This window comes from Dasypus novemcinctus, chromosome 14 (genome assembly GCF_030445035.2).
Source record: "Dasypus novemcinctus isolate mDasNov1 chromosome 14, mDasNov1.1.hap2, whole genome shotgun sequence".
In the NCBI taxonomy this organism is placed as follows: Eukaryota; Metazoa; Chordata; class Mammalia; order Cingulata; family Dasypodidae; genus Dasypus; species Dasypus novemcinctus.
The window spans coordinates 60,251,425-60,265,735 of record NC_080686.1 but is presented as its reverse complement, the minus strand read 5'-3'; the positions used below and the strand labels follow the sequence as shown (position 1 = coordinate 60,265,735).

The window sequence follows — 14,311 nt, the reverse complement described above, 5'->3', positions numbered from 1 at the left end:
TTGGCCCATTGGTTAGGGCATCCGTCTACCATATGGGAGGTCCACGGTTCAAACCCTGGGCCTCCTTGACCCGTGTGGAGCTGGACCATGCACAGTGCTGATGCGCAGGAGGAGTGCCCTGCCACGCAGGGGTGTCCCCTGCGTAGGGGAGCCCCACGCCCAAGGAATGCGCCCTGTAAGGAGAGTCACCCAGCATGAAAGAAAGTGCAGCCTGCCCAGGAATGGCGCCACCCACACGGAGAGCTGACACAACAAGATGACGCAACAAAAGGAGACACAGATTCCCATGCCGCTGACAACAGAAGCAAAGAAACAAGATGTAGCAAATAGACACAGAGAACAGACAACCCGGGTGGGGGTGGGGGAAGGGAGAGAAATAAATAAATCTTTAAAAAAAGAAAGCTCAAGAAGACGCTTTTATGCATTTTTCATTTTTTTTAACAAAACTGTCATATAACTGAGTACTGCCTTGGTAAATTGCTCCAAAAAACGATACCAGTCTTTACATTTGATGCTTAAGATACCCTGCTAACCAGGATAGTTTCAGAATGCCATTTAAAAAAAATCTAAAGGTACAGTAAAATTGGACAAACTTCTAACAAAGGAATATTTCTATGTCAAAAACCCTTCTTGATGAGTTCAAAATTTTTGGACCAATCCACTATCAGATCTGATTAAACTGTCTTCACCTCATTCATGATGAAGTGTTTAATGCAGAGTTCTTAACTAGAAATAGCAGTGTCCACGCTGTCATTTTTAAGTTGCTGGCATCTCTATTATCATTTACAATCTGCAGCTTCTTTGTAGCCTGAAAGATTTTTTAAAAAAGATTTATTTTTTATTTCTCTCCCCTTCCCAGACCCCACTCCACCACCCCCAGCAGTCTGCTCTCTATGTCCATTCTCTGTGTGTTCTTCTGTGTCCACTTGTATTCTCATCATGTAGTACTAGGGATCTGTGTCTCATTTTTGTTGCACTATCTTGCTGCATCAGCTCTCCGTGTGTGGGGCATCACTCCTGGGTGGGCTGTGCTTTTTGTGCAGGGTGGCTATCCTTGAGGGGTGCACTCCTTGTGCATGGCAGCATTGTGTGTGGGCCAGCTCACCACATGGGTCATGAGGCCCTGGGTTTGAACCCTGGACCTCCTATATGGTAGGCAGATGCTTTTTATCAGTTGAGCCAAATTTGCTTCCCTCATTCTTTTTATTGAGAATTGTTTTATTTACCTTAAAGGAAATGCTGAAAACAAATTCTATGGGTGGGAACCCAAGAAATTACAAAGCTATAGACTCTGTGGTACTACAGAACTTGAGAGGGTCCAAGATGTAGAAAAATCAAGCCATATCAAAGTGTTCTAGACAACATGACATTTTAATGAATCCAAAGGACCTCAACAGGAGATTAAAACAGAGGGTGGCATAAAAGCAGTGGTCAACTGGAAAATATCAGTTCACAGAGTTACACAGAACTTCGAAATGTCAACACACGGAGAAATGGTGCAGCAGGGGGAAACACAGTTTCCCGTGCTGCTGACAACAGAGGTGGACAGAGGACACAGTGGGTGGGTGCAGAGAACAGACAACCGGGGTGGGGGGGGGGGGGAAGGGGAGAGAAATAAATAAAATAAATCTTAAAAAAAAAAAAAAAAAAAGAGGACATTCTGAAGTGTACCAACAGGGTTTTTTTTTTTTGGTTTTGTTTTGTACAATTACTACTATTAGTTTGGTGTTACTGCCTTGATTCATACTAAGGGACTAGCAGTTTTTATCCACTATTGCTTTTGTATCCGTGCAAACATCAACACAGTGAAAAAGGCAAAAAATATCTTAATTATTATGGAAATAGTTTGACTTTGGGGATTCCACAAAAGTACCCCTAGGGCCTCCGCTCATGGATCCACAAACCACACTTTGAAAAACTGAGGGATCATTACTTATTATCTATGTGATCTTGGGCATTTCACTAAACTCTTTTTTACTGAAATGTATAAAAGGGAAAATGATAATGTCCTTCCCAGAGTTGTTAACCAGGATTAAGAGATGTGAAAATATTTTGTACACTGTGTAGCATTACAAAAATGTGAAGGAGTAGTACTAGTTTTAACGAATTGGGTATCAGTATTTCAGTCAACTAAGCTTGGACACCACTGACTTCACCCTGAAAAACTTGGTGACCAAATTTTATACGTTTTTGCCTCGGTTGTTTCTTGTAGCAATCTTTTTATTTTATTTTTATTTATTTCTCTCCCCTTCCCCTGCCCCACTGTCTGCTCTCTCTGTCCACTCGCTGTGTGTGTGTTCTTCCGTGTCCGCTTGCCCCCTTGGTGGCACCAGGAAACTGTGTCTTTTTTGTTACATCATTTTGCTGTGTCAGCTCTCCATGTGTGGAGTGCCACATACCTAGGTGGGCTGCGCTTTTTTCACCTGGGCTGGCTCTCCTTGCAGAGCGCACTCCTTGTGTGTGGGGCACCCCATGCGCCCCTTCGTTGCATGTGGCAGCTCTGCGCGTGGGCCAGCTCTCCACACGGATCAGGAAGCCGTGGGTATCAAACCCTGGACCCTCCCATATGGTAGGCGGACGCTCTATCAGCTGAGCCACGTCTGCTTGCCATCGCATAGCAATCTTTACACTTTTACTTCAATACAGACCCTAACTATCAGAGATGCAAGACTGATCCATTAACCATAAAAGTTGCTGCCAGCTTAACATACCTAAGTTTTTTTTATCATATCCCCACCCCACACATTAGTTAAAATGGTCTAGGGCTTTCCCTTGAATATATCTGAATATGTTTAACTGTTTTATCTGAATAGTGTCTGATTGTGTTCAGCTGTTTCTCTCCCCTGCCAAATGGCCTCCCCACTTCTACTTACTGAAATATCATCCCAATCTTTAAGAGTACAATTAAATAAACCTTTTCTGGCTGCCTAAGTAGGATAATCTTTCTCTTCTGAATACCTGGTACTTAATGACTTAATTTATCAGCTCTCTTCTCTTGTGCTTGCCTCTCCTTACCTAGACTGTAATGCCTCCAAGGGCAAATACACCTTATAATTCTCTTTCTTCCAGTTAGCGTTTATTAGCACAAGACACTCAGTCCAGCTAATGGTCTTATGTACACTCTACTAAAGACTAGCAACACTGACCTTCATAATCAAATAAAAATTTAGAAAACTACATTAGCTTAACTTGCTTTATACACTTAAGACCTATATAGCTCTTGTTGCACACTGTTCCTAGACAAAGTTTTATCTGTCTTACTTAAGGGACAGGGCAAGGTATCCATCATCATGGCTTAGAGTGAAATAATTGTATGGGCAAAAAAAACCCACATTTTTCAAAAAGCCTGAGATATGGCTCTGGGATGAAAGCAAAGATACAATAATGTATATTGAATTGTATCTATGATACTATGATATGCAGATCTATGATTTATGTTTGCTTATAAAGAAAGATAATTACAAGAAGTCTAAAAAACACCATATATTTTAAACACACAAATACATACACAATGTAATAGCATTAAAACAAAAAAATCTACAGAAATAAAAGTTACTTGGACTAAACCAAGTTAAAAAGTGCAAGTTCAAGATGATGGATGGGTAAAAGAACACCAACCATGAACTGGGCATTTATTATTATGCAAAACATCAAATCAAATAGGCAACAATCGAAAGTAGACACCTAGTCCTGAAAAAACAGCAAATGAAAGGAGGTAACACTGTTAAATGATAAAAGGAGTATAGGCTTTGGCATCAGAATAAGCTGGGTTCAAATCTTAAACCAGAAACTGCATGGCATTCTTGAAATTATGAGATACCTCTAAGCTTCAGAGCCTTTATCTACAACATAGATATCTATCTACTTGGAAGAGTTTTTGAGAGGATCAGAAATAATATAGGGCAGTAAAAAGCACAGACTTTGAAGTCAGATGGATCTGGATTAAAACCGACTGGACTTTTTATAACTTAGGTAATTTACTTATGGCCTCAGATTTAACATTTATATGAGAAAGTATGACACCATCTCCTCAGAGATTTGTGAGGATAAACAAAATAATGCTTATAAATATCCTATAAAGTCATAAAAGTAAACCTAATATGTAACAATAAGTGCTAAGTTTTCCCTACTATATATACATGTAAATATATTCATACATATGCACATACCTTACCTTGCAAAATGTCTGACATATTATAAATGCTAACTATTGTAATTACTTCCTATAAGAAATTTTAGTGATGATTATAAAGTTTTTACTGTGGTTTCATACCCTGATATACTCAATCTACATAGGATTAGTCAATCAGAAATTTGACAGTTTATGAATTATTTCAACTACAAATTTTTTAGGTAACTCAAGGAACAGAATCAGGAGTAAGAAAATGCTCACTAGTAGAAGGAAAGCCCAAGAATAAGGAAACATTAGGGGGAGAAGTATAAATCTGCAGGCATGTAAATTATCCATGTTATAAATTCACAATCCCAATACAGTATTATTTGTTTATGCAAATCATTTACTATTTACTTTTCTGCCAAAGGCAATGTGAGACATAAATTTAACTCTTTCCTCCAACTATCCTTTATTTCAAGCCATCCTACCTGCAGCTGTCTTGGCTCTAGACCAATTTCATTGGGTTACAGGGGCTGAATTGATACCACCAATTCTCCAAAAGTATTTTGAAATTGCAAGCATCAAGAAGCTGCAGCAACCAGTACCACTGGCAACTAGAAAATTAATAAAATTCGAGGAATGTACCATTTATGGATATGAGCAAGACTTATTTTTATTTGGAATTAGAGCACACATTCAAATCTTGAATAATGACCTGAGTATAGGACATTTTTCTTTTATTAAATAAAGGCAAAGTTTAAGTAAATGATTATGTCTCCATCACAACAAACATCTATTTAAGTACTTAATATCACTGGACTAATTTTATTAAGCTTTTATGCCAGTGGTACATTATCAACAAAGTCAACACAATTCTGTTTTCTAATCAGAGGAACCTTACAATAAGATGTTGAAGTCATGATTAAATATTTTTTGGCATAAAGAATATTTAAAATGCCACAACGATGTTTAAGACACTTGGTGATAAATCCTTTCCTTTAAAAAAAAAAAAAACTTAAAACTTTTACCGCCCATCCATCTGGTACATTAAATTCAGATTTTCACTTTTCCTTAAATGGTGTTGAGGGGGGGAGGCACTTAAAATTTTGTGAAAACAGAAAAGCATCATTTTAATGTCACTCTCATTAAGAACTTTATATATATAGAATTTCATATGTTTCCAACTTACCTTTTCATTTTTCTTGTCTGTCTCTAATGGCTGTTTTGCTGTTACTTTTCGAGGAGTTCGGACAACTTCTTCCTCAGCCACTTCAACAGTTCGCCCATTTGGCTGCATATACAACAAAAAAGTATCAAGTTATCAAACCAAAGACTTCCCCCTCAGGAAACAGTATATACTATAATCTACCCCTGGCCCAAATTAAAAAGGCCTTTATGCAACAGTGTTATCAAAGACTTGATGGACTACTGTCTTCAGTAACAGAGTTTTGCAATGTAATAACATAGCGAACTTACAAACAAAACTTTGCACTACAACAATCAGTCCCTTTAACAAATCCAATGGAAGCAGAAAAAAAAGAACTCCCACTATTTTTGAGCCTTCATTTCTCTATAAAACAAGAGCTTTCTTCTATTCAAAAGTTGACAAAATCTTTTTTGTAAAAGGCCAGATAGTAAATATTTTAGGCTTTGGAGACCATCTAGACTTGCCGCAACTACACAACTCTGCCACTGTAGCTCAAAAAAATAGCCACAGATGATACATAAATGAATGAGTGTGGCTGTATTCAAATAAAACTTCATTTACAAAACCAGGAAGGCAGCCAGATTTGGTACATGGACCATAGTTTGCTGACCCCTGGGTTCCAAGGTCTCTTATATCTTCTTCAATTCTGTAATTTAACAGCTCTATTTTCATGGGAGAATCTTTACCAAAGGACAAATGTCTTATGATCTTATTTATATGAAATAACTAGAACATGCAAACTCATAGCGACAAAAGGATTACAACAGAGTACTTGGGGAGGGGTGAGGAACGGGGAGTTAATGCTTAATGGGAATAGAATTTCTTTTTGGGGTGAAGGAAAAGTTTTAGTAATAGATGGTAGAGATGGTAGCACAACACTGAATGTAATTAACACCAGTGAACTGTATACCTGAAAGTGGTTAAACGGGAAATGTTAATTTTATGTGTTAGCACAAAAATTTTTTTTTAAAAAGAATTTTTACCAACCCACTGTCATGGCCCAAAAAAGCTATCTCAGCTCTCTTAACACTCCTAAAATAAAATAATAGCACTTATAGGTGTTCATGAGTGGAATTAAGTATGTGATTCACTTGCCCATTCACCTCAAATTCAACACAATAAAGTTAATATAATAATTCCAATAGCTTTATTTCCAGTTCCTGCAGAATGACTTCCACCAGACTGCCTGCTCCTTACAGCAGAGCTATACTCAACAAAACAATCTGAACATTCAAAGTTCCTATAATGTGACTTTACCTGTATTTGTTAAAAATGATCAGAGATATTGGTGGGAAAAACCATTAATATTCTAAAACTTAATTGGAGACTTTCCAAGATTTGTGGCAGAAAATCAAAACAAAAGTTGCCTATAGGTGATTAAATTCCTAATCAATATAAGTTTTAAACTGCAGGGTCTTAAGCAACTCATTAAAGTCAGACAGCTAATAGCAAATTTAATGGGACTTAAATCCAGGTTTTTTTTTTCCTTCTATGCTGTTTCATTACTTAAATGTTGCCTCTTCTTTTCTCTGTGTATTTGTGTAAATATTTTTGCTGAAATCCAACTACAAATGCAATTTGATAAGACTAACAAATGTTTGAAATGTGCAAACACCAAGAAAGGCATCACCAGCCAGATTTTTCATTTATACCATCTTCTCTTCATAAGTAATGACAAAATGACCAAATTGTACATCCCCATTATCTCTTTAAAAGATTTTATTTATTTCTCTCCCTGCTGCTCCCCACTCCCACTGTTTGCACTTGCTGTCTGCTCTCTGTCAGTCTGTCTGTGCTGTGTCTGCTCATCATCTTTATTTTTAGGAGGCCCCGGGAACCAAACCGGGGACCTCCCATGCTGGAAGGAGATGCCCAATTGCTTGAGCCACATCTACTCCCTGCTTGTTGTGTCTCTCACTGTGATTCATTTTGTTTCCTCATCATGTCAGCTCACCGCGCCAGCCGGTGGCACCAGCTTGCTGTCTTACTTGTCTTCTTTAGAAGGCACTGGGAACCGAACCTGGGACTGCCCATGAGGTAAGTGGATGCCCAAATGCTTGAGCCACATCTACTTCCCCCCGTTATTTTTTTTCCCATTTTTTATCTTTTTTTTTTTTTAAGATACATAGCTCACACAAAATGTTAGATTAAAAAATATAAGAGGTTCCCATATACCCCACTCCCCATACCCCCAACTCTTCCCACATCAACAACTTCTTTCTTAGTGTGGTAAATTATTGCATTTGATGAGTACACTTTGGAGCATTGCTACACAGCATGGATTATAGTTTATACTGTAGTTTACACTCTCTCTCAGTCCACTACTCTCTGGTTCGTTGGATTTACCACCATTATTTTTAATGTCAACTTTTAAAGTGGCTAACAGAAGAGAAACTGCTTCAAGTATTACAATTACACTAACTTTTAAAAGCATTCACATACAAGAAAGGAAGAATGCCTGAGAACACCCTGATTTAGTCTGATGAGACTCTTATCAAGACTTCTGTTTGACAGAGCTTTAAGATATTGTGTGCTAAGTCATTAAGTTTGTGGTAACTTGTTATGGCAGCAATAAAAAACCAATACACACTCTCTTTTTATAATAATTATTTTATGCATAAAAAGTGCATTCATATAAAATCCCAAATGAACGTTTAGAAAGCCAAACAAAAATAAAGCAGGACTTCCAGGAACTAATCAATGAGGTTCATACAAATCTCAAATCAAATCAGCAAGTCGAAAGGCAATATGCTAAAGAGATAAAGGACATCAAGATGACACTGGGGGAAGTGGCTCTGGTTCAAACAACTGAGCTCCCATTTACCATGTGGAGGACCCTGGGTTGATCTCTGGGACCTCCTGGTAAAAAGAAAAAAGGCATCCCAGACCCACGTGGTACAGAGATAGGCTCAGGCTTCCATGCAGCAAAGCAACATATGAGAATAAAAAAAAAAAAAAAGAAGACGCAACCAGATAAGAATCAATGAATGAATAAATAAATAAATGACAGAGATGGGAGCAGATAAGGCTCAAGCAGTTGAGCACCCACATCCCACATAGGAGGTCCTGGGTTTGGTTCCCCATCCCTCCTGACAAAATGAAAACAACAACGAGCAAAACAAGTGATAAAACCAGCTCAGGCAAGATGATGCGGCTCAGTGGCTGAGCGCTGGCTTCCCACATTAAGAGGTCCTGATTCAATCCCTGGCCTCTGGTACTTCAAAAAAAAAAAAACAAAAAAAAAAAAAACAAAAAAACAAAAGACACTGGGCAAGCACAAAGAAGAATGTGAAAACCTGAACAGAAAAATAACAAGAGCTTATGGGAATAAAAGACAATAGGTAAGATAAATGATAAAAAACACATCAGAGGGGAGCAGGTGTAGAGCCGAAATCCCAAATGTGTGCCATGTCACCACAGACGAATTACTTCATTGAGTTTTGATATTTCTAACTGAAAGTTATCCTGAGCATACAGGAGGCATAAGTATATAAATTAAATGTGTGATAATAAAAAATAAAAGGTAAGACGTTACAGAAATTCAGAAAAGGCATCATCTTTAACTGACAGGTTATTGTAAGATAGCCTGACAATAAAACTACTGATTCCTGAGTACTAGTCACACACCAGCACCTAGCTAGATGCTTTACATGCGTTATAAATCATTTAATGGAAAAGACCTAGTCTTAGTTCTTCAATTTTAGTTGCAAAGTTTTGATACAAATTCAAGATAGAACAATTTCTTGTCAGTTTATTTGAAGGCACAAATCCTTTGCATTTTTTCTCTGCAAATTCTGTATGCATATAAACTACATAAACTATATAGCTTCAGACATAGTAATTTACCTATTTAAAATCCAGCCCCAATTAAAAATTCTTAATCAAGATCTATAATTCAAATTTGTAAAATCTTACTATATTTCCAGACATCCTTGAGTCTTCTAAACAGCTAGCCAAAACTTCAATTCTTCAGGGAATTCCAAATTATCTCGTTGACTGTACAAGGGATGTTCTGGGCTACTTTCATGAGGTGGGAAAATGAATGATACTCAATACCTGTCACGTGGTTAAATTATGCTAACAGCATTCCCTGAAAACTAAACAGAGCACTGCCATTCAAGGTTTTACATCTAATGGGTGCTGAAATAAGGACTACAGGTAATAGACCAGATAAAGATATCCACACACTTCTTTCTTGGATCCTGACTGGGTGCCTTCTGTAATCCTGGGATTTTGTAGAACAGTTTGAAAACTACTAGTGTAGTTGGAGAAAAAACAGTAAATTTTAAAACTGGTCAAATATCTTTGGATTTTATTCAATGGGTGATGGGACAACTACTGAAAAGATGCACATATGAAAGACATATAATCAAGGCTGGACTTTAAAAGATTCTGACAGAAGTGGGCAGAATGGACCACCAACAAAGAGATTGGAAGCAGGAAAACCAGATGTTCAAACAGTCTAAGCAAAAAGTAATAAAGCCCTAAAGTAGGGCAGTGGTAGTGAAACTAGAATGGAAGTAATGACTACAAAAGACATTGCATACTATTAGAAGAATTTATTGGCTGTAGAAAGACAACCTCTCAAAATTATAGCCAGAGAAGGAAAGTAGTAGCAGATGAGGCAGTCATCCTCTACTGGAATAATAAAAAAGCTCAAATGGCTCATGTTTACCAGGCATGAGGAACAGAAATAAATGGTATAAATATTTTGGTGGGACATCTAATAACCTAATAATTTTTTATTGAGTGCTAAGCACAGTCCAAGATTATAGTAGCAAACAAAACAAGACACTACTCTTTTCTTCATGCAGCTTACCCATATTGATGAGTAGGCAAATTTTTATGAAAATTCCCATACTAATATACAAATTGTTTGTTTTAACAACTGTTCTTTGAAGTTAACCTTTTTTTTTTAAACTTTTCTTTATTCATCCCTTTTCCCCCAGATGGTTCTCTCACCTGTGCTCATTGTTTGCTCACCTTCTCCAGGAGGCACAGGAACTGAACCTGGGATCTCCCATATAGTAGGTGGGTGCCCAACTGGTTTAGCCACGTCCACTTCCCTGAAGTTGATCTTGGTTATGATTCCGGTTGAAACTCAAAGCATCAATTGGTAAAGACATCCATCTAAATTATCACTCAGATTAAAAGTCAAGGGAGGGAAGTGGATGTGGCTCAAGTGACTGGGCTCCTGCCTACACATGGAGGTCCCTGGTTTGGTTCCCAGTAGCTCCTAAAGAAGACAGTGAGCTGGTGTGACAGGCAGGGGTGGCAAGCTGACACCACAAGATGAAGCAATAAGAGACAAAAGAAGAAAAACATAATGAGAGATACATCAAAGCAGGGAACGGAGGTGGCTCAAGCAATTAGGCGCCTCCCTCTCACATCAGAGATCCCGGGTTCGGCTCCCGGTGCCTCCTAAAGAAACAAGGAAAAGGAACAAACACAGTAAGTGCAAACAACGAGGGGGTGGGGAGAAATAAAAAAAATAAAATAAAATAAAAAGTGAAAAAATATTTGCTGAGTGCCTATTAAAAACCCAGATCGAGCTAGACGTCATGGAAACTATTAATGATTTCCAAAGTGTCAAGAACTAAGCAGAGTGAAGAGTGTCTCCTCCCACTTTGTTTGTTTGTTTTAGGAGGTACCAGGAATGAACCTGGCATCTCAGACATGCAAAGCAGGTGCTCAACCACTGAGCTACACCTGCTCTGCCCCCTGCCACCTTTAAGGAGGGGAACAAACTACAATTCATGCCCTAAAAGACCTATGACAAATTTTATTAAAGGATTAAAAACAAACTGATATAAGAATTTTAAAAAGTTCTTATAAATATGCTCAAATAAAGATTTTAAAAAGGTTGCCATCAACTACTGTGCAAATAAAAGGCTACTGGAAAATCTGGAATGATTTATGAGAAAAGCTAAAAATAATCTAATAATGGGATGAAAATAAAATTACATGCATACAAAATGTCCTAAAGAAATATGTAATGTCCTTTCAAAGAAACTTTAGTACTTTATATCACTGACTTTACTTGAATCAAAAGAAGTATATCCTGGCGGCGGACTTGGCCCAGTGGTTAGGGCGTCTGTCTACCACATGGGAGGTCCGCGGTTCAAACCCCGGGCCTCCCTGACCCGTGTGGAGCTGGCCCATGCGCAGTGCTCACGCGCGCAAGGAGTGCCGTGCCACGCAGGAGTGTCCCCACGTAGGGGAGCTCCACTCGCAAAGAGTGTACCCCGTAAGGAGAGCCGCCCAGCGTGAAAAAAAAAAGCACAGCCTGCCCAGGAATGGTGCTGCACACATGGAGAGCTGACACAAGATGACACAACAAAAAGAAACACAGATTCCCGTGCCGCTGACAACAGAAGCGGACAAAGAAGATGCAGCAAATAGACACAGAGAACAGACAACCGGGGTGGGGGGGGGGGAAGGGGAGAGAAATAAAGAAATAAAAAAAATCTTAAAAAAAAAAAAAAAGGTATATCCTAAAATGTATAGAATGATGTAGCTATGAAGAGATTATAAGATTAAATATAACTCTGCTCAGAGATCTCTCTCATATTAAGGACGTTATGGCTCTATTCCAGTGAGTGATTTCAAACTACTAGGCAAGGGTTCACCAAGAGAGTTTGTTAAAGGATTCATTTCAGGAAGGAGAGGTGTGAAATGGAGGCATTTTCAGAACTTGGAGTTGTCCTGAATGACACTGCAGGGACAGATGCAGGACATTATACAGCCTACCACAACCCACTGAATGGACTGGGAGAGAGTGTAAACTACAATGTAAACTATAATCCATGCTGTGTAGCAGTGCTCCAAAATGTATTCATCAAATGCAATGAATGTGCCACACTGATGAAAGAGATTGTTAATGTGGGAGGAGTGGGGTATATGGCAACTTCTTATATTTTTTAATATAACATTCTGTGTGACCTATATATCTTAAAAAAAAAAAAAAGATAATAAAAGAATAAAAAAAGTCTTATTTCCAGAGATTTTGAATTTATAAGATTTGTGGTGGGGCTCAAAGGAATCTATGAATTTTAAGGAGCATTCAAAGCAACTCTATTCCAAGAAGTCAGGGATAACAATTTGAGGAATCCTGCAGTGTTTAACTCGACTAAGATATTCAATTTATAAACAAGATAAGCTCAACAGAGTAAGATTAAATGCCTTAGTCAAATTCAGAGTTTCCATTCCTGCCAGGCTGACAAAATAAGTTTTTCTCCCCTGGGACTGCTTCCTTGCCTCCCCCACTAGTCTAGCCTGCTCTTACCCACTTTCAAAGCTAACTGCAGTAATGAGGTGTTCCATGCCCACCTCAGCACACAGTAGGGTAACACTATTATTTTAAGTGAGCATATTTTTTTCCACAACTGGAATAAAAAGTTCCGGGGGGAGAAACTGAATTTTTACTTTTGTATCTCATTCACAATGAGATATATGAATACTGCATTCCTTTTTACGGTCTCCAATTTGCAAGTAGTATCCTGCTCTTCTACAAGTAAATATTTAGCATAGTGCAAGGCAATGTAATGAGCTCTAAAAAATAACAACTTATACTTCTTAGCATAGGGTGGTGTTTTTAAACTGTGGGTCACTCCTCACAATCATATGTAAAATAAATTTAGTGAGTTACAAATATCAATAAAGGAAAAGTTTTGTGTGCATACTGTGTATGAGGGTATCGTAATGTAAAATCTATTTCTTACTGTAGGTTATAAAGTTTGACATCCACAATTTTGCAAATGTTGATTGACCTAAACTTCTCCAAAACATCTTTACCACTTAGTAGGCAAAGATACTTTTTCACTCAAATAATATACAACCATCCGGTCAGTCTTCCCATTCTCCACTCCCCAAAGCTAATAATACTAGTTTTATTTATTCATTGCCCTCTTCCTTAACTCAAATAAAAGGGCGGAGAGGAAATAGACCTTAAGTCTGATGAGCACTTCTCACAGGACAAGCATTCACAGGAGCCTGTATTCCTTCTTCAGATGAGTCATCTGAGTGTTAAGATGCATTTCAGATGGGTTCTTGGAGCACCTGTCTCTCTACTCACATGTGAAATTCTAGATGTCCCAAATAGGACTCCGAAAATTTCACAACCTGCTTCGTCTACATGGGGTTTAGGATTAATGTATGTGGTTTTTTTTTTTTACTTCCCTCCAAGATCACCTTCTTTCCTTGCCTGAAGCAAGATTCTCTATTTCCACCCTATTAATGCTTTTGATAATCCTCTTGATGCTCTCTACAAATTTAAATACAATTATATATGTTCCAAATCGGTTCTATTTTTTTCTTTTCCTAATTTAAAGTATTAGCAATCAGTAATATAATTACTTTAGTTTGAACTCAAATCCCACTTCCTCTAGTGTCTTTCCTAAATTTCTCCAATGGGATTCATCTCCCACTCTCTAAATCTCATTAACACTCTGCTCGGACACACCTCTAATGCACTTAGTCTATACAATATTAGAGTTATTTTGTTTGTCCGTCTCCTACTAATCTCCATGACTAAATCTAATCCTGTGTATATAACTTGCACTGCCTACCAATTGCCACAGAACACTTCACATAAGAGGGCTTTAGCACTGGTTGGCTGAATTGTACTGAAAGGGTGAAGAGCTTTAATTCAGTATATTTTAAGTGGGTTAGAAGATATTATTACTGCACACCCCTCATATCTACAATTTGCTCAACTGCAAAGTGAGTATTTAAAAATAAGTAAAACTATGAAAGATATAATAGGGGAACCATGGGAAAACTGCAATAAAGAATGTAGAAATAAAGCATGAAGGCATGATAAAAAGGATGTGATACCCTCTGCAATTCCACACGTGGTCCAGTACCTGAATCCCTCTATTGGCCTGCACCATTCTGCTCTGTCATAGCCTTTGACTCTACTTCGAAAACCTCCCATTCCACGGGGTGAACAACAGACCACTTCGCTGAACTTGCCTTAGCTTTCTCTCATA

The 14,311-nt window shown here is 38.1% G+C and overlaps 1 protein-coding gene across 4 annotated transcripts in view; it reads right to left on the bottom strand.

Moving 5' to 3' along the window:
• Positions 1-14,311, bottom strand: part of MTDH (metadherin) — a 53,750-nt gene that overhangs the window by 38,066 nt on the left and 1,373 nt on the right. For all 4 annotated transcript variants that reach the window (XM_004474683.4, XM_004474685.3, XM_004474684.4 and 1 more), the window contains exon 2: positions 5,304-5,405. In XM_004474683.4, coding sequence (XP_004474740.1) covers positions 5,304-5,405 — 102 coding nt within the window. The remainder of the gene's footprint in view (positions 1-5,303; positions 5,406-14,311) is intronic.